This window comes from Carassius carassius, chromosome 32 (assembly GCF_963082965.1).
Source record: "Carassius carassius chromosome 32, fCarCar2.1, whole genome shotgun sequence".
In the NCBI taxonomy this organism is placed as follows: Eukaryota; Metazoa; Chordata; class Actinopteri; order Cypriniformes; family Cyprinidae; genus Carassius; species Carassius carassius.
In genome coordinates, this window is record NC_081786.1 from 4,147,406 (window position 1) to 4,168,805 (window position 21,400).

Here is a 21,400-nt window from a genome sequence, read left to right on the forward strand (position 1 = left end):
TATTACACTTCTTACACTCATGGTTGTAACTGTGACAGTGATCTTTGGCTTTGATTGTAAGGCTGTTGTTGTTTTTTGTGGCCGACTGCTGTGATTGTTCGCTGTCATGTTATGGGTGTGCTAGTGATAGTTTTTTACTATGTCAGAAAGGGTCAGTGGTTTGAGATTACCCCAGCAATTTGAAGAGCGTTTAAGATAATTTCATCCCTTTTATTGTGGTTTAATTGAACCTCAGTTTTGGCAGTTGAAGAGTTTATCCATGTTCTGTGTTCTGTTAAATCTCACGGCTGGAGCTGCTGGAATGAGTCTGTTCAGTGTAGATCGCTGATGACAATAAAAGTCTGAAATATGTGTAAAAGGAGAGATAGTGAGACACTTCGTTATGAGTAACAGGTATGGTCACCCTTTAAAATGTCATCATAAAAATGTCCATCTTCCCCTGAATAAAAAGCATTAAGTTCTTTACTTGCTAGGGGCGAGTGGAGTTGTCTAAAATTAGACTCTATTGTATCTTAACCTTCTCTGGTCAGACGGTTCAAAGTGGTTGGCTGCCAATTTCACTTCTTTCATTAATAACTGTCTTCCCTTTAATAGTGTGCCTTCATGATATTAAAACCCCAGGGTTGGATATTTCCTGTCAGGGAGAGGAGAGATGATGGGAACCGCATGCCAACTTCGATCATTAGTTAACAATTGTTTTACTTACAGAAGCTGTTGTATCCTGAGCTGAAAATCTGCTGATTTGTTATCTCTTTAAATAGAAATCTCTGTTTCAAAACCTAGTGAGCTTCCTACCTAGGCGTCAAGAATGTTATTCTTTCTTATATCTGACATATTCATAAGATGACTTTTTACTACCGTTCAAAAGAAAATAAATTTGTACTTTTATTTAGCAAGACAGCATTAAATTAATCAAAAGTGACACATTTTAAATGTTACAGAAGATTTCTATTACTAATAAATACTTATTATTCATCAAAGGATCCTGAACAAAAATGCATCAGTTTCCACAAAAATACAAATTACAAATTAATTTTTTTCTCAACACTTTTTGTGTATATATTTTATGGTGTGATCTATATTGTCTACAAGGCGAAAATCATCAAGCTAATACACATGAATATTATTATTCATATTATAGTATTATTCATTTCTGTAGCATAAACATTGTGGAATTCATATGCTGAAGTTTATATACAGTATTGACTATTGAGCCATAGTCCATGCAGGAAACACCACTAACACCCATACTAGACCATCCTCTTTGTCTTAGCTATTCTGGTCTTTTTCAGAGATCGCTGTGTCATTTCAAGCAACACCAGGAGTCTTTCAAAACACCTCCAACTCCAAACCACGTTCCCATTAAAGGAATTTCACAGGAGAATTAGACTAAATGGAAGCCAGACTGAATAGCGTTCGAGTCTGAGTCCATCTCCACGTCTCTCTCAGGCACCTTTGATCAGCTCGCCGCAGCGTGGGGCCCCGGGGCCTCATCCTCCGGGTCCCATCCGGCTGATTGAATGTGACGGCACAGATATAATATCAATACTTTCTCCATGATTAAGAATAAGGAACTCCTGTTCTTTGGCAAGCGCTAACCACATTAAGTCAGTTCTGGGACGGGCGCGCGAGAGCGCCAAACGCAGAGCTAGCGTCTCATCAGCGAGTAATGGGGAGCAGACAGGTGACAGGCCTGTTCATTACACACACAATCAACTGGCCGCACACACACTTGCGCGCATAGAGTCGTATTTTTCATTATACGTCCATGCAGCTTGCTTTCATTTACAGGCGCTAATGAGAAAATGTCCCCATTGATGGCAGCGTTATCACTTTGCTGCCATTTGTTTGCGTTAGCGCAGTAAAGACGACGTCTGCCGTTCGTAACACATTAGTCTCATTTTGAAAACACTGTCAGTTTTTTTGTCTTAAAGGGGAAAAATAATTAAAAATAAGCTTTCTTTAATGACAAGCTTTATGGAAGGTCACCGACAGCCCGACTCAAACCAATACATTTCAGACTCGGCTAATTTAGACGTATTTGAAATAACGAACACGTCAGGCAGAATGCAAAACAGGATCTTTCAATTTTTCTGTTTTATATGACTAGCGTCAGTCTGCTGACATCGAATTTCAGGTGGTTAGGTTTGCTTTTATTGTCTATCCGCTCTCTGCAGTACGATTTCTCTCTATTAGCGCGACGCAGGAACGAGGCCTCGACTGACAGCCGTTGATGAAACTCGAGCCGGTCAGAGCCAAAGGGATGTGTCTGGGAACAAATGGCCAACATGAATTCGTTATACTCATTTGCGATAACAAGTGCTTGTGGTTTTAATTGACTTAATCAACAAATAGAATTAATCAGAGATTTCTAATTAATGGTAATTGATTGAATATCCACTGGGTCACTGTCAGAGCTCCGTCGCCGTGTCCTTGCCGTCACTGTAGGGGATTTGGGGCTCCGCTCCTCAATCTCGCCGAGATTAATTGAAAATGTTAAAATTGCTGCGGCTGTAAAGAGCGAGATGAAGTGTGCGCTGGTGTTCCCGCTGGAGAACGGGAAACAAATACCCCCAAAAACGAAACGAGCAGAGCCTGGCGTCTGGCTTTTTTTCTAATCCTATGGAAAGCGCATCATCACGCGTCATTTAAACTGTTCTCGCGCTTAAGTCGCATGGAAAAAAATGTCAGAATATCATAAGGCTTAGATTTTAATGAAATTAAGTGGGAGGGAGAGATGGGGAATTGGAGTTTAAAGGCTTTAGGCTGCGTCTGTTCTCATTTTGTGCTGAATAAAGAGATAAGCAGTTTTTTGGAGGAACACTCTTGGGAGGTCGGTGTAATACACATGCATCTTCACGGCTCGGCTCTCCGCCTCAGGTGTGATTACAGACTCTGATAGCGAGAGACCTGTAGATTAATACTGTACACCAGATGGATTTAGCCACATGATAGCCAGGGGAGTGAGACGAGAGAGAATAGTCGTACTGCCATTCTGGAGATTGTGTTAGCGCCTAAGCACAACACCAGGCGACTGATCCTCTGATAACTTTATTAAAAAGCACCTTATAGATGATCCGCCCGCAATCTCGTATGTTCTTACAGTGGATGGCCAGCTCAAGGGTAGCTTTTTATTTTTTGCTTCTAACAATATTCCTTTTTATGAATGGTGGACTTCCAAAAATTCTGGATTTTTAAATAAAGATTTGTATTTCTATTTTATTTATTTTGGTTTCACCCCGTCATTGTTAGTTTCAGTTTATTTAGTTTTTATTAAATTTATTGTTATACTTTCTAGGCTGCCAAAGTTCATGTGTTAATTTGTATTATTAATTACATTTCTTTGCTAAATTTAGTGTTATCACTGTCTAGTAACATTTTTATTTGTTATGCAGATTGATATTATATCATGCATCAAAAACTAAAACTAAATATTTGATTGTTTTTATAGTTAATTATATTCTGATTTATTTTTGTTACTATTGCTGCATGAAAATATATATATTTTTTTTCAACTTATGTTCCAAGTCATTCAGTTTTCATTTTAGTTTTTCTTTTCTATAATAATGCTGATTTGAAAAAGCAATTTGTCTGCAAGGTTTGTAGTTTACTGGTCTAATTGTTGGTTATTTAAAGTTGCTCAAAACATTTATTAGAGTATTTACAGTCACCAGGGTGCATGTTCTGCATTTTACAGTGTCTTTGAATGCAAATACGAATTCAAAAGTCAGAAATGTAGAGTTTTGAGTTGTAAACTGTTTTAATGTATGAAGCAGCTCAGATCAGTTGTTTTTGAGAGAATTTGATGAGGAATGTTTGCATTCATATAAAGATGTCTGCACATTACTGAGATGTGTTGTGAAACTGGAGTTTCCATTTTGTCTCATTGCTTTCTAGGAGAAACAATCGAGAACCATCTGATTTATTTGTGATTTTTCTTTCACAGTATGCTGTTCTGATGTTTTGATATCTGACTGAGGCACCAGGGCCCTCTGGCCCCCCGCCAGCATTTCAGTCTCAGTGCTGGTTTGTGTGTCTGAAACAAAGTCATTGTGTGGACTCACATACTGGAGGAAAAACAGCCTACTCACTGCACCGTGTGTTTGGAAAAGCTTTTTAGCAAATATTGGTGCATTGTACTACACTGTTCCTCTTCCTAAAACCCAGTAATGTAGAAACAGTATCATATTTCTGAAAACTCATTGTGCAATGATGTAGTTTCATGTTTTGTACGGTTTAATCTGAGAGCACCTGATTGAACATTGTCACTTGTATTTTATTGACATATCTGAAGGGTGAAGTTATAGTTTAGAGACTGAGACAGACATTTCGACTGTTAGATTAATGTGTGGTCCATTTCGCAATTTATTCTAAATTGAAAACATGTTCACTTAGACTGGAAACCTTCTGACTGCATGTAAGTTGACCAACCTTTAGAATTTATTTATAGAATTAAAAGGAATGCTTCATTATATTACATTGTCTTTCAAGTAATGTTTCACAAATTCAGTTTCATTTCATTTTGAATTCTAATAGCCTATTAAGAAAAAAAGAAAAATTATAATAAATCTTAATCGAATGCCGAATTTTTGAATTCTTTGGGTGTTCATGAAATGTCTGTAACATACTTCAGTTAAAATTTCTCAGTGGTTTCTTTTCAGCTTTTCAGAGCTGGCAGACATACCAGAAACCTAACTAATTGCAAAATAAAAATTAAAAAAGCTAAAAATAAATAAATAAATAAAACGAATATGTCACCCACATTTCCCTTTTAATTAGTCTTTTTAAACCTTTTTTCATTAAAAATATCTAAAAGTCCTTAAAACTAGCTTTATATGATATGAAGACATGTTTTCATAGTTTTAAACAAGTGTGTTTTTTCTTACTGCACTGGCGGGCTTTTGCACTTAACTTGTTTATACTTAAAAATCTGCCAGTGTAGTAAGACAAAATACAATCGCATTGAAGAGACAATCTATAAAACAAGTCTTAATATTTTATGCAGTGCTGCTTCTCAAGTAAATTTATGTTGTTTTAAGATGTTTTAGCTGGGAAATAAGACAAAATACACTGTCTATTCTATTACCACGTGGTGAAGTCTTTCTGACATGCAGTGGGTAAATAAAATTGCCTATTTCACCTAGTTTTCCTGTTTTTTGTGCTTGTATCAGAAGCTGCATCTACAGGCTGAACGATATCTATAAGTCGACGAGCGACAGTATTTTACCATCAACTATTTACATGTGTCTTTAGAAGACCAGGCCACTACATTTCCCAGACACCGTACGCCATTGAAAAACAGTGTCCATTTGAGTGCCATTTGAGTTTCCATCACCTCCCACATTTCTGTCTGTCAAAGTTTCAAGTCTATCAGCGCGTTCGCACCTCTGCCTCCTCTCCGGCACGCTGCCATTGCATTTTACAGTCTCATTACCTGTTCAAAAGACACGGGAGAGGGAAATATGCTAAAACAGGGGAGCCGAGCACTCCAGGAAAAATAAAATCCAATTTAAATGTAATAGTTTTTAATATTTATTGAAAAACGTACAGAAAATGTAAGGGCGTGCTTTTTTGGGCTGGCGGGATTTGCATAAATTGTTCTCTGAATGTTTTCGTCCCTTAACGCACATGGAGTAGCGCCGTCTGCTGCATATTTTGGTGCAGGTGAGAGAGCGTCACAATACCTTCAGCCCCTCTAGAACGTGCGTTTGTGGTCTGTGCTACGGCATGGTCGTCTTTGGGAGAGTCTGTATGCTCTGGCGGTTTCATTAAACAAGTGTCATAGCTGGACACCGAAGCATGGGAGTGCAGCTTTGGCCTTTAAATATTTAATTCTGTCGTGTTTATAGGGAGAGGGGGCTGTGATTTACACGCTCCTGACAGGCTGAATTGTTGTGGAGACCTCATCAAGTGCACAGGAGTCTCTCTTTCTATCTATCTGTCTCTCTCTCTCTCTCTTCATTTACTATGTTCATTCATGCCACAGAAACACAGAGTGGCTCTGAGGTGCTGTGAGTTCACATGCATGGTTAGCAATAAACCCTGTGTTGCAGTTGTGGCAAATGCTGGAGAATAGTTCTTTGAAAGTTATTTTTATAGACTGTACTATATTTTTGTTACTTTGCGTTGTGTATTGGACCTTATTAGAAGAGTCTTATAAGAAGCCTTATGTAAATGTCTTGTAGAAAAGCTTTAGAACATCTCTCTCCAAGTAATTCTGGAGAGTCTTCATTCATTTGATTGATACATTTTATTTCAATCAGTTTGTTTGATAATTTTTTATAAAAGTCAGTAATGTTCCAGAAGTCCCTGAGTGGCATTTTACTTTTTTAAGTATTCGGTAATAATAATAATAATAAAAATTTAATTGAATTTCTGAATCATTCGTTCTGAACAGAATTGAAAACAAAATGTAAAAAAGCTTCTACAAACTAATCTGATTCGTTATAGCAAATTGTTCCATTTGAACTGTTCAAGTCAATGAACCAGCTCCAAAAAATGATTCACTGATTCAGTTGAGTCATTAAATGAATCAAGTGTTCCCAGACGTCCCTGCACTGGTCTTTTTTATAGCAATTTACTGTACTTTAATTATGTCCTTTTAGCTCAAGTTACTTATATATATATTTTTCTCTTTTGTATTCATTTCTATCAGTTTTTAGTTTTATTTTATTTGTATACATCTATTTCTTTTTTCTATTTTTTATTAATTTATATCACTCCATTTAGATTTATTATTTATTTCCTTTATACATATTTTAATAAATGTTTTTTGTATTCATTTTTATCACTGTTTCTGATTTATTATTTAGGTTTTTATTATAGTTTTTTTCGCATTCATGTCTATCGATTATTGTGTTTTTAGTTGTATTATTAAGGTTTGTTTTATAAAGATTATTGCTGTATTTAATCTAGCATTTAGAGTGTTTCTTAGTCTCATTTATTTTTTAAACACCTTTTAATAAATGTTTTTGTTTTCATTTCTATCAGTGTTTTTTAGTTCGTTTTAGTTTTTTGTAATACAGCTTTTAATCAAGGTTTTTTAATTCATTTCTGTTATTTAGGGTGTTTAGTTTTATTATTTTGGTTTGTTCTTGGCTTGAATGTTCGCAAACTGCAGTTTCAAAGTTAAGCTTTCTTTCATTAAATTCTCTGGCATTACCACTTGAAACCCTGCCCTTAACCTGACGACAGGGATGTTAAACCCTGTTTACTAACACAGTCTGTGAGTGCATGAGAGGACTGACCTGCTCCTGTCTCTGCAGGCTCTGTGTATGGAGATGCGGAGCAGACGGAAGGGCATTTCCTCCGTGCTGAGGCTCTGTCAGAGGCTGCTGGATGGGCCTGAACAGCAGAGTTCAGAGGCAGAGCGCCAGTCGCTGCAGCTGCTGCAGGTCAACCTGGAGAGACGTTGGGAGGCCATCGTCATGCAGGTCCTTCAATGGCAGACCAGACTGAAACGCTCGGTGGGCAGAGACCAGGTCACATATGCTTTACACTACAGTTACAAGTAAACAAGATAACATACGTTGTGAATATAAACAGGGTGATGCATGCACAGGTAGTGCTGTCTCGATATCCACACTATGGACGGTTTAATTGTGTATGTGGTGGAGTGGCTAGAATGCATAATGTGTACTGTATATTGTTTTTTAAAAAAGTAGTTGTGTGCTCTGTTTGCATTATTTAGCTTCTAATTCACTAAAGGAATTATGCAAATCGGTACAAACAAGCTCAAAAATGCTTTTGCCTGATGCAATTTCCCATCTTGCAAATACACACAAACACCTCCTTTAATTAAACAAAATTGTTAACCTCCTATTTTCCATCATGCTAAAAAATGTGCAGTCTATAAGTGAATTATGTCATTTAAATATGCATGGTACAGAGCTATACTAGAGCAGATAGTGTAAAGGGGCATAACTGTTTAGTGAGCTTTAGTGAAATTGCCAAAACTTCTGTTTTTTTAAATGTTTTTTTTATTATTATTATTGTTTTCATGCTTGAATGAATGTAATGACTGAAAAATAGTTTGACCAATAGTGTGGAGGAATTGTACAAAATCAACCAATAATACGTATATTCACCCTAAGTAGTATGCTCTGTTATAGACACATATACCTTACTATGTTAGATGTTTAATTCACCAAGTAGGCATCCATCATGTCCTTAATGCAGTTATTTTGTATAAAAATGTCTTAATCTTTAACAATACATTTAAATACTGTATCAGTAAGGAGACTCCTTCCTAATACAATTATAATTCTGAAAACCAATGTTCTACTATGTATTTTATTGAACCCATCGTATTGGCTTTTCAAAGATCTCCTTACATGTTGCTGTGCTCAAAGGAAGCTGTCCAGAACAATTTGTTAAGCAGAAATACACTAGTTCCAATAATATAGTGCAGCGCTGCTGTAACAGTGCAATAAGAATGATGTATAAGGCAGGGAAAGTGGCCACATATTATTCTTGAATACACATAGTAAGAGGACAGTGGCTAGATGCGCTCCCTAGATACTCACTGTACTGTGAACTCAGTCGATTACATATGCTTTCAGAAATAACTGACTGTTCTTAATGTATACTGAGTAACCCATAGCAATGAAATAACTTGATCATGTGTCCCCATCCTGCACTGAAAGGGAGGAAGTAGTCTCTTAAAGTACATAACATGTGCACATTCTGTGTTCACTGCCATATAAAAAGACTTCCCATCCTGAAAACGGAACCCTTAACTAGTCTCTTATTGTATGTGTGGGACCGTTACAGTGCGTGTTAAACGGGGGAGTGGGCCAAGGGCTAGACTTTGCCTTTTGTCATGTAGATGTTGTGCATTCCTGCATGGCAGCAGCAGGGCTCTGGGGAGGCTGCGTGCTTCACACAGAAAAGCCCAGCAACCTGTTCATGAGTGTCCACTCACTTACACAGGGAAGACAAATTACTCACCCCTCGCTCAGCTTGACCTTTCAGGGCTGAAGTGCAATTTCACTTTTTGCGGGTGCAGAAGAAAGGAAAAGATAAATAATAGGGAGAGTTTGTTTTTGTGAATACAGTACACTTTGTAAGATGATGAAATAGCTGACTGTTGAATGCTTTAGGAGGCCTTGCGCACAACAAGTCTGGTGTCTGGAAAAAAATCCAATCTTAACTGTTTTTTTTTTTTTTAAAGAATATCATGAATTCTGTTTGAAGGTCAATGAAAGACATAATGGTTTTTAAGTTAACTTTCACCCGCTCTTAAGGGAGTAGTAAACCAGTGAAAAAGTGTCTGTTAAAAGGAAAAAAGGTTTCAGAAGAACTTTAATCGACACCGTCAAGTTATTAGATGATTTCACTCTCAAACTGAAGTGTAGCAGAAACAATGCACGCTTTTCAGTCAAAAATCTCAGGCCATACTAGACAGTCTTGTTTAACCTTCCACAAATTGGCAAAATGACTCTTGTAATGGCATAGCTAAAGGTTATAATTAGTCTATCTGATTCAAACGTTATGTGCTGCAGTCGGGATACAAATGTTAGCTGAGGCAGCTAACTGAAATAATTTTTATTTGATTAGACTGATTGATTGTTCTCACAGTTAAGGGTTTTTATCATGCACTAGCGATCCAAGCCTGTGCATTAGTATTTTCCTCATCAGCAGAAAGAGAATAAACAGAAATCTAATAAAAATTCATTTTATGGGATATATGACATACAAAGCAAGTGTTAGATTTGCCAGTTTATTAGATTAATGAGATAAAGAGGATCATTTAAATAGACTCTTCCTGCTTGAACAAGAAGCAAAGCAATTTGTGTAATTATGCCCTGTGCTGAATGCCCATATCTAAGCAAAAACCTATTTGTCATAGATTAACTTTGCATTTGATCTAATTAAAAGTCCAACCAAGTATTTCTTTGCCCCTGACATCTTTTTCTCTCCCTTTTTCAGGTCCCTGAGAACCTCATTGAGCCTTCTCTCATGGAGCTCCATGGCCAGACGGAAGACTCTTGGGAGTGGGACGAAATGGACATGACCATTTGTTATCTGGATACACATGACTGTGAAGATGAACAAAAGCCTGGATCTAAATCACACCTTATTTCCCCAAAGGAGAATTCAAATCTCACCGAGTCATGCCCAAATGACACACGGTACGGAGCAGCCTTGAGCTCTGCAGAACTGAATTCAGAATCTTCTCGTGTTTATCAGGTGTACAGTCTGCATAATGTTGAACTCTACCAACAACCCCAATATAATCACAAATCATCATCAACCAAATCCCAACAGTCACTTTTGAAGCGGCTGAGCATGGATTCCTCCTTCTCCTCTGCCGAATCCTTACCTGACATTATGGGAGACCTGTTGAAGGGGAAGCAGGAGCTGCTATCAGATTCAGCCAGGAGATCGGAGAGCGAAAGTGGGATAGTTAGTGAAGGGGACATGGACACCACAGGTAACTCTGAGGTTTGCCTGCTATTCCAGAGCGATGATCCAAAAGTTTGTGTTACTCTCACCCCTCCTACCAGAGAAGATGGAGACAGAGTGTCAGATGAAGACATAGACAGAGTTTTGGAGCGTGCCAACAAGTGTGCAGAATATGGTGACAGTCTTAACATTGGGCAGAGAGACCAGCAATGGCATATCGTGAGAAAGAAGAGAGAAGATGGTGGAGAAAGCAGGAAGAAACACCGCAAGGAGCCAATGAAGATTTATACCAACGGCTTTGGGCTAAGCCAAGAGGCTAATGATAAATATCTCAACATGAGCGGAGATGAAGAGAGGGTGACTACACACCGAAAGCTCCAAAAGGAGTTCACACAGCTTTCCCAGGGGTCTTCTCTTGACTCTCTTTTCACAGTAGGGGAGTTATTTCCATCGAGCAAAGAGGCACTGACTCGTAGCACTTCTCTGGAAAGTTGGCTCACTCCATGTAAGAGTACAGAGGACACGGGCAGTAAGGAAAGTCTGAGGGACGTTGAATCGACTGTGGAGCCCACAGGGGAACTCAGCAGAAGAACTCTGGAACTTCTAAAACGCCTTGAGAACATCCAAAGCCCTCTTGAAATGAAGATGACACGGAGCGTTTCTGACGTAACGCTCCAGAGCAGCTCGCTGTGGCATGGGTCACGCTCGGCTGGAGCTCCCTCCTCCATTAACGAGAGCTCAGCAGCCTCCCTGACGGAGCTGAGCAGCACAGAGGACTTGTCTGTGGCATCTGAGGACCTAGCTGTGCAAATGAACCGCTGCGTGGCTGCAGAGTCCAATGCATCCTTCCGTAAAAATTGCCGCAGCCAGCAACAAACTGACGAAACCGATGCAAGCATTAGTATGGTTGTCAACGTTTCCTGCACTTCAGCCTGTACTGACGACGAGGATGAGAGCGATCTTCTCTCCAGCTCCACTCTGACACTCACAGAAGAAGAGCTTGGTATTAAAGACGACGATTCCAGTGTAACCTCAGAGGAGGAGTACATTGAAGGTTCCCTCACTCTTGGGCTGGATTATATAAAGGGTGAGTTTCAAAGCTGGATGAAGCCTAGATCCCAGAGTAAAGAGAAAAATGAGGCAGATCTAGTGGATGAGCTACAGTGTGGCATGTCTAAAGACATCGTCTCACCAGTTAAAACCACAAACGATCGTCACTTTCTCAGTCGGTCCATGTTTAAACTAATGGAAGCCAACACTAATACTAAAATCGAGCGCCTCGGGGAACAGGAGGTGGATGGCAACCGAAGGGACGCCACCAGGAGCTATATCAACCGCTTTGTGGATGACATGGAGAATGGGAATGTCGAAAGCACTCACATCAAAGGAAAGGATGAAGACGATGAGCTGCTGAGGGAAGAGGGAAGTCTGCTAACCAAGAAAGGGGAATCATTTAAAAACTGTTACGTGGTGGATGCTGCCAATGGCGTCAAAAGCGGTATGGTGACTGCCACCTCTCCATCCTCATGCGAACAGTTGAGCTTGAGCTCATTGGAAGGGCAGTTGAAAGGTGAGCTGCCCTGTCACAATTCCCATCTTCCCTCGCCCTCCATCTCTCCCAGAGATGAGTATTCAGGGTTATCTGCACACGTTCATAGCCGACAGAAGCAACTCGCTGCCTTTCTGAATGACGTTCACGAGAACCATCAAGAAAGCTCTTCAGAGAGCTGCAACCACCCTGCTTTCATCTCTGAAGAGGCCAAGAGTGACAGTGTCCATGACTTTGTGATGGAGATCATTGACATGACATCTGTGGCCCTGAAGACCAAAGAGGCCCAGGCAGAGCAGCCTACGGAGGTGTGTAGCCCAACGTCTGTGTCTCAGATCAGAGAGAAGGTCCTTGAGCACTCCCATCGGCTTATCCATTTGCGCAAGGGCGACTTCTACTCCTACCTGTCCCTGTCCTCACATGACAGTGACTGCGGAGAGGTCACCACCTGCGCGGAGGACAAGAGCAGCACCCCGATTCTTTCGAGTACGCCAGATATCCGTGACGAAGAGCCGCTCTTCGAGGCCTGCACCGAGGAAGTGTACTTGGGCCCTCCTCTTTGTTACAGCATGTCCATTAGCAAACGGCCCACAAGACACGCCGCCAAACTAATAGAGCCGGCCAGTCTCCCGAGCCCAGCACTTTCATCGGGCTGCGATGAATACCAAAAAGCACATGGTATTTCTCAAGGAAGTGTAGCTGGTAGCCAGCCAGAGTGCCATAATGAGGCGCCTTATCTTAATCCTTTACCATGTGAAACCCCGATAGATACTGTTGAATGTTTTGCAGATACTAAAATGCTTGAATCCAATATTTCCCCTGTAATGACTAAGATAAGAGTCTCTTGCTCCACTACAAATCCTTTAAAAGAGGATGGCAGCCTTTATATTAATCCCAAAATTAACTGTCCGCTGATAAGGAAGACTGATAGCGATGAAAGGGCTCCTGCTTCACAGTTGATGAAACAGAAGAACGTCGGAAAAGGGCGCCGCTCTCTACAGGAAGCCAAGTCGACTCATAAGCAGGTGTGTTTCGACATTACACCGCACTCTATCTGCTTGTAATGAGAGCGGTGTGCGTTTCTGCTGAATTCATCTCGTTGACTAAATATTTAAGAGGGGATTTTTATTCATTCTCTCACCCCCTCTCACCCCTCCCCACCGTTTTTCCCCTGAAGTGCTAATGGAAGAAGGATTTGCAGGCATAGATTTAAAATTTTAAGGTCTACAGAACAGAATAATCATAATCAGTCAGATTATATTATGATTCATAAGCAAGAATGCGGTGAGGATCATTACTTAATTTCATGACTGAATTAGCATGTATTTGTGTTCTTTTTAAGTAGTTTTCTATTTCATATGCAAACTTCTCCCTGCTTGCTTCCAACTCTGTCTGCAAATCCTGCATTTGACCTTATATCAGGCGAATTAAGTTCCTACTTTACAGCTAATCGTTGAGACCGAAAATACTAAATTAATTTTATTTAAGTCATCAATTGAATTTCAGTGTTTGTACTCATATGGACATATTGATTTCATTAAAATAACTGGAAGGTTTATATGAAAAAGAAAGGAACTATTACCATCTTCATATTTTCACCCCCCCCCCCCAACACCCAAACTCAATCTTTTCATTATGCTTCTGATCTTTTTATCTGCCTTTCAATTCAATGTACTTCATTGGTATAGATAAAATTTCTAGCATTTATATGTGAATACTGCCAAATAAATCATACAGTATAACAACAGTGCAAATGTAAACAGTTGAAACATTTGTATATAGGTGATATTTTTTAATGACAGCTTATTTTAGAACATTTGGGGACATTATGACATTTTTAGATTGACTTTCTGTAAATACTTTTCAGTGAATGATAAGTGTTTGAACTGCAAACAATCATCATTTTTGTTAAACAATTAAATTAAATTTAATTTAATAATATATATATATGTATATATTAACATATAAAGAAATAGATAGATAGATAGATAGATAGATAGATAGATAGATAGATAGATAGATAGATAGATAGATAGATAGATAGATAGATAGATAGATAGATAGATAGATAGATAGATAGATAGACAGACAGATGGATAGATAGGACTAAATGATGAAGGCAACATTTCTCTTGTTCTCTCTCTTCCAGCTGGCAAGGTCAGAGAGCAGCGGTGGTGTTGCGGAGGGCTGCAGGGCTCAGATCAGCGGTCCGCAGACACATAGCTCATCTGCAGGAAGGAGTAGAGTCAGCAGCAGGCCTCAGGTCAAGGTAGGTGCTATAGGACTCGCTTCAACACACACAACCTCTCCCTCCCAGCCACTTCTGCCGCACAGCTAAAAAACAGCCGCGGGCTCTTTTCGACGTCAAGCGTTACATTGCAAACTACCCCATTTTCCACTGTACTCCATACTGCACGTTAGCATGATTTATTAGTAGTGTGTTTTGAAATGAGCCTGTTTTGTGTTTTTCCATTGTTTATTGCTTGTGAAATTCTGCTTGATAAAAACCCAAAGGCTCACTTCTCGATGACGCAAATGCCTGGTCTGGACCGGCAGTGTTATGGTTTAAATTATAGGCCACTGTACTTTCTACATGATGACTCCCTTACCAGTAAATTGGTTTGAAAAGCATTCATTACGTAACGTGGTCCATATATCCAGTGGGGTTAGCCTTGGAATTGTCTTCCCATTTTTCTCTTTCTTTCTCTCTTACTGTCTCTTTCTCGGTCGCTGCTGTGGCCTCATCAGCGCAGGGCTGAAATAATGAACGTGTGTCGGTCGGCAATCATTTCTCTTGATGAAAAGCATATCCAGCAGATGGAAAACCTAAAGAGCGCTGCTTTCTTAGTCTCAAATAAATTTCCTGACTGCAACAATATACGACACATTGTAATCTGGTGGAATTAACAGATGGAAAACCAACTTCAGCTAGTACTGGATTGGTTTTTAGGACTTGTCTTCCTTCCAGTTCATGAGCATAAATTTGGAAGGCAGTTCTGAATGATGCAGAGCCCTGCGGCTAGCTAACACTTTGCAAATATTTCTTAGAAAATGTATGTTTTGGTCTGTAACCACCATATACATAAATGATGAAATGATGATGGTTATGTGATACAAAGGGAAGGTCATCTTGAAGATTGTTGGTAGTTGGTGAGTCGGACACATTTCAGCAGGCGCCTGAGGCTTCAGGGACACGGTAAACAGCATAGAGAGCCAACTATCCGTCTCTACAGACACTATGATGTCAGCCCTGCGGTCATTGTGGGTTCAGCTCACATTGCACAGTCAAATGCACTACAGTGTCACATGACATAGAGAAGACCTGAGCCAAACTAACAAACATTCCAATCAAATGCAATGCAATTTATTTGACTTATAATGTCTTGGTCATATAACATCTTGCACATATAACACCATTTTAGGATAATTCTGTACCGTGAGAGTGAATTTAAATTCAGTTGTAGACAGGATGTTAAAATGCAATGGTAAGAAGTGGAATTCCTTAATTGCAAATACATAGAAATTAATTAAATAATTAATGTATAAGTTGTTGATTAAAAACAAATCGATTTATAAAAAACAATAAATAATATAAATTAAATATAATTGTAAATATAATTTGTTTACCTATATATTTTACAAAATATAAATATATTTAAATGTTTATTATTTATTAACTTGCAATATTACAGTTGTATTATTTTATTTATATTAAATATTATAATTCACTTTTATTATTATAATTATATATTTAACCATTTTCATTAAATTATATTTAACTACATAAATAGATATGAGAGAGTAAGAGAGAAAATAATGTATATAAAATATGATTGTTTATATATTTTATACCATATGTTTTGTATATATTCTTATATTGTATATATAAATGTATATTAATTATGTGCTAGATTTAGATTGTTGTGTTTTGTTTAAATTAAAAAATACTCTCTCTCTCACACACACACACACACACACACACGTTTGTTTTTGTGAAAAGTGGGTTCATCCCATAGGCGTAATGGTTTTTATACTGTACAAACTGTATATTCTATGGCCCTACACCAACCCTACACCTAACCCTAACTCTCACAGGAAACTTTGTGCATTTTTACTTTCTCAAAAAAACTCATTCTGTATGATTTATAAGCGTTTTGAAAAATGGGGACATGGGTTATGTCCTCATAAGTCACCCTCTCCTTGTAATACCTGTGTCATACCCATGTCATTATACAGAGTTGTGTCCTGATTTGTCACAAAAACATATATATATATAGGCTCTTAAAGCGATAAGTATGCTGTGTATATGTGTTCTGGATTTAATATCTGTGAGTTTGCAGGTTAATTAAATTTTACTAACTATATAAATCTGTTTTTTTAGAGATTCTCTGGAAGTCTCGCCACACCTGTGTGTAAACCATGATTGATCCAGTGGAGGCTCTCTGAGGTCTGACACTCCACCTGTGGATAGTGATGTGGGGTCTGGAACGGACACCTAAATGGATGTTAGTGCATGGGCCATTAGTCTGGCACGTTAGAGATCTAAGTCCTTCATCCTCAGCACCCTCATCCTCTTCCTCCTGGCTGCTTAACTATTTACCTGTGACCTTTGCTCTCCTGGTGACCACCACCTCAAGCTCCACATGAGACTGAGCCACCTCACCAGTCTTCCACCATCCCGTCCCTGTCTAAAAGTACACGGCTAATGTACACATAAACATCTTCTATCATATCCCTGACGATACTGAACCTGATCAGCCAGCTAGCGATGTCTAAGCAGGTTCAGCTGTTTCATGCCGAAGCGTCAAGGCATGTTGTTTGAGGGTCGCCCCATCAATCAGTTATGTGGTCCTAATCAGTCTCGAATGAGACGTGACGTTGTGGAGGTTATCAAACAGGCTTCACGTTACTCTCTAGCCAACTGAAGTAGCGCCACAGTTTCTATGCAACACGACGGTTGTGTGATGTTGTGTGGCATGTGATCTTTGGCAGATTGATGCGAAACCTTTTTTTTTTACTCCCTGATAAACAAAGAAATGTATAAACTTTTTGTGCCTTGCAGTTACTAAATTTTGTTGAACACTGCTTCACCCCCCTCGTGTGTCCTGTGATCGGTAAGAAAGCAGACGTGTGGCAAGGCTGAGAAAGATGAATGGGCATCTGTAAATATGTAAACTGTACGTTCAAACTCTGGTGTATAATGATGTCATATTACTTCATTGTCGTGTTCCTGTTTGTGTTACGTGACGTGGATAAATAGCTACTGTTAGACTGCATGGTAAACTATGTACAAGAAAACTTCCATAAATAAACCTAATTTAATGAACTCATCGCACATGGCATTCTTTTCACATGTATTAAGTGAGACCGGGGCTAGTTGTCACAGTTATTACAGCAGGTTATGGACATTTATGCTGACAAGTAGACATGTTTTGAATTTAAAAAAACTTGCCCTACCAATCTGCATTTAAAATGTGTTATATCCTATCGATGTTTATTATTTTATTCAGCATATTTTAAATAATGGAACTTATCAATAAAACTTAGTGTTTTCTTAGTATTTCTAAGGCAAAACTCATGAAAACTTGAAAACATGAAAAAAAAGCTCAGAAATTAGGTAATTAAGTAATAATTAATCAAGTAACAAACTTTACAAAATTACATCATTTAACAAATGTGAAAATTTGCCTCAACATGGAATTCATGAAAATACCTTTATTCTGAAAGCACTTTAACCTTATAATTTCCATTATACAGTACCGTTCAGAAGTTTGAGGCTGGAAAGATATTTTTACCTTTTTGAAAGGAGTCTCTAATGCTTACCAAAGCTGCAAACAGTAAAACAACTTCGTTTTCAAATATTATTAACATTTTAAAAAACATTTCTACTTGTGTATATGTATTTTAAAGTGTCATTTATTCCTGTGATCAAAGCTGAATTCTCAGCATCATTACTCCAGTCTTCAGTGTCACATGATCCTTCAGAAAACGTTCTGATGATAGAAACATTTCATCAAGATGATCAAGAAACATTTATTGTTATTATTAATGGTGAAAACAGTTGTGCTGCTTAATGTTTTACTGGAAACGGCAACTTTTTTTTTTCAGGATTTGAAAATAAATAGGAAGATCAAAAGAACAGTATTTATTTGGAATTAAATTTGTTTTGCAACATTATAATATCTTTACTGTAACTTTACATCAAATGAATGTGACCTGAATGAATAAATGTATTTATTTCCTTTCAAATCCATCTTACTGAGCAGTAGTGTATATTTGTGATACATGCACATCAAACATGCAGCTGTACGTATTTATAAATCTCAAACTCTTTTACCATAGCAAAATACTGTAGATAACAAGTCATATGCATCAGCTTTAAAGCCATCAGCCAGTTATTTTTGTGGCTAATATGCTGTTTACAGGAAGTCCTGATGACTCTGAAGATTGCGTGATGGGCCCTCAGAGATTCAGATTTACAGTGGCATCGGAACCTCTGGAACTCTTCGACAGCCAATCAAGCGCTCCCCTGATTGCGCCGCTGCGGCCTGATGATAAGCTCTCTGCCATAATCGCCCATCGGTGTTTGTTGATGATGAGTGCGCGCTTGCACCGGAACAAAATCAGCCGGAGGGAATGAAAGGCTGGTGAAGGATGAGAAAGCAACGTGCCTCTGGTTCCTTATGAAACGGTAGTACAGTGTGCTACTGTATCTCACCAAACCTGTCACATTTCACCCAAAAAATCTACAATTTCAAAAATTACAATTTGATGAAAATGTACTCACTCTCAGGCCATCTGAGATGTAGATGAGCTTGGTTCTTCATCAGAATAGATCCAAAGTTCATAATGAAGCCCCCCCCCCCCCACATCAGAACTAAATAATTGCAAATATGCAATAACACAAACTGCACATATGAAATGAAACCAGATATTATAAAACTGACCTCTTTAATCTTACAGTAAAAATTCCCAGTGTTTGTCCAGAGCTAACGCTATGGATCCATATTACATCTGAACGGGAAGCCATGTTAATATTTAAAATAAGGTTTTTGGCATTGGACGATGGCATTGATAAATTAGGATGGAAATGAGTTCTTACACTGTCTTCAAAACACTGCATGGTGAACAAATTATTCCCCTTTTTGCAATTAACAGGACATTTTTGTATGAAATGGAAATGGCTTTAAAGGTAGTAAAGGTCATGTGTATCGAACCATGGTGGCTTTGCAATTACAGCCAGTCAGAATGTTGATTTGGAGGCTTTGCCCAGGCATAGATGGAAAAATTAATAAGTTGAAGTCTCTTTGTTGAAAAGATCGCTGTTGATTATATGACATTATGTGACAAAGAAGACAAGTTGCGGGTGATTTTTTCCCCATGAGTTTAAGAACACAGGAACGACCTTCAAATGTCATAAATGCCTTTTTAGTTTGATGTACATGAACTGAAAACTTTATGCTGTTGAACTATTTCTCACATTTGATCACCATTTTTTGCATCGGTAAAGATGCAGAAGCTGCCTGTTCTAAAGTCAGATTCACTCATGTAAATTCAACAAATTATCTTCTCTCTCTTTTTTTTTTGTCTTATGCATGATTTTTCTAAAGCATGTGTCAATGCAAACATGCTCGGATGTCATCAGAGCTCTGGATCTCAGGCTCGACAGTGTAAGGAAGGTTTGATGTGAAGGCGTGATATTAAACGTGACATGTCACCATAACACAGAGTTCTATATCTTGACAGAATGTCTATACATCACTAGCTTTTATGTTTCAAAGTAATGATAGGCCTTTGAAAGACTGGGAAAAGCATCATGACTGTCCAGCTCAAGCTGTGAGGATGCTAGTCAGATCCATGCTGCCAAATTGTATTTTTAGTGAATGAAATGACCTTGTTTTCTACATTTTTAATTGTAAGTGTTCGGTTGTACTAGAAATGGAACAGAAGAGTGACTCACATTTGCAATGAGAAAAACTACAAGTGATCTTATCAAAACCAAGAGCAGTAGTATTGATTAAATTAGATAATAAAAATTCAAGGCAAATAGATTTGAGCAAGTTTTATGAAAAAGATGAATCCTATAGTACAACCTTAATTGTATGTTAGTAATAAATAAGTATATTTAACAAGATATATTCATATCTATCTATCTATCTATCTATCTATCTATCTATCTATCTATCTATCTATCTATCAATCTGTTTTTAAGTAGATATATAAAATTATATATGAAAAAAATGTATAATATCTAAAAAAGATTCCATCATAATTTTTGTTGTGCATTTATACACGTATATAAACTCTCTCAATGTACTGTTTATATGCTTAACAAAACAATTATATAACGTATATTTAATAAAATAAGACAAATCTAAGATGTATATATAATTTCTGGTGAAAAACTATTTTATATTCAGTACCGACTTATATATATTTTAAATGTTAAGTACATGGTTGGTCTCAGATTTGAATATCATTTTTTATTTTATTTAAATAAATGTATATTTAGATTCTTTGTGTGTGTATAATAACTGCATGCATTTTTCTCTTTATTTCTTTATTGTGAATATGGACATGGTGTTAGGTTAGGTAGACATATTACAAAAGCACTATTTTTAGCTCATTTGCATTTGTTTTGTCAGATCACTTTAAATAATAATAAAAAATATCAATTTCTAGAGTCTTTATAATGAGTCTTATTTCAGAAATACATAATAAACATTAATGTACCAGACACTGTAACATGAAATGGCGTTAAATGAGAGCGGTTAGGACACAAATGCCATGTTGCCTCTATGACATCTGCATTGATGGTCTACGAAAGCTCTTCTCCAGCAGCAGCAGTATTATGGGTTGCATGTGGCCCAGGTGTGGTTTGTGATATATCACAGGTTTGGGGGATCAGATATCTCACAGACAGCAGCAGTAACAGGTCTGGAGAGGGTGTGAGAATCGGAGGGTGACACAGGTGCCGCCCCCATTAAAACACTCCACAGTTTGCTGAGTTTGTTCATGTTATTTGTAGGGTGAGTAATTGGATTCCAGACGTGTCATCAAAGCATATTAGAAAACAATCCGATGTGAAATCACACAGCGGGCTAAAAGGCCACGTGCCGCTTACCATCGAGAATAAACAAAATTCATGATGTCATTTTCCTTTGGCCTGTCCAATCAATCATTTCCACGCCGATTTTCCCTCCCAAGCTTTGTGTGTAATTTCCCACAGAAGTTCATTGCTCATTCTCTCTTGATCTGCAATTCTCTTCTGCAGACACTCAGGCAATCTTTCAAAATTCATTACAGGTTGGGAGAAGTGTAAGAGACGCTGTTGCTGTGACCTTTAACCTTTGCTTTTTTAATGCAATCTGTTTCATCCATCAGTGCTAGGGAGGAAGAGTCCGATAGAATTCATCTCTGACAAGTTCAGGAAGTATTATATTT

The 21,400-nt window shown here is 38.1% G+C and overlaps 1 protein-coding gene across 3 annotated transcripts in view; it reads left to right on the top strand.

Annotated features, from left to right (window-relative positions):
• akap6 (A kinase (PRKA) anchor protein 6) overlaps positions 1 to 17,287 on the top strand; it is a 135,768-nt gene extending 118,481 nt beyond the window's left edge. For 2 of the 3 annotated variants that reach the window (XM_059519915.1, XM_059519914.1), the window contains exons 12-15: positions 7,266 to 7,481; positions 9,931 to 12,981; positions 14,106 to 14,225; positions 16,338 to 17,287. In XM_059519915.1, coding sequence (XP_059375898.1) covers positions 7,266 to 7,481; positions 9,931 to 12,981; positions 14,106 to 14,225; positions 16,338 to 16,379 — 3,429 coding nt within the window. In that variant the 3' untranslated portion in view covers positions 16,380 to 17,287. The remainder of the gene's footprint in view (positions 1 to 7,265; positions 7,482 to 9,930; positions 12,982 to 14,105; positions 14,226 to 16,337) is intronic. The other variant, XM_059519916.1, reaches the window with a different exon arrangement.
• Positions 17,288 to 21,400: the final 4,113 nt, after the last annotated feature.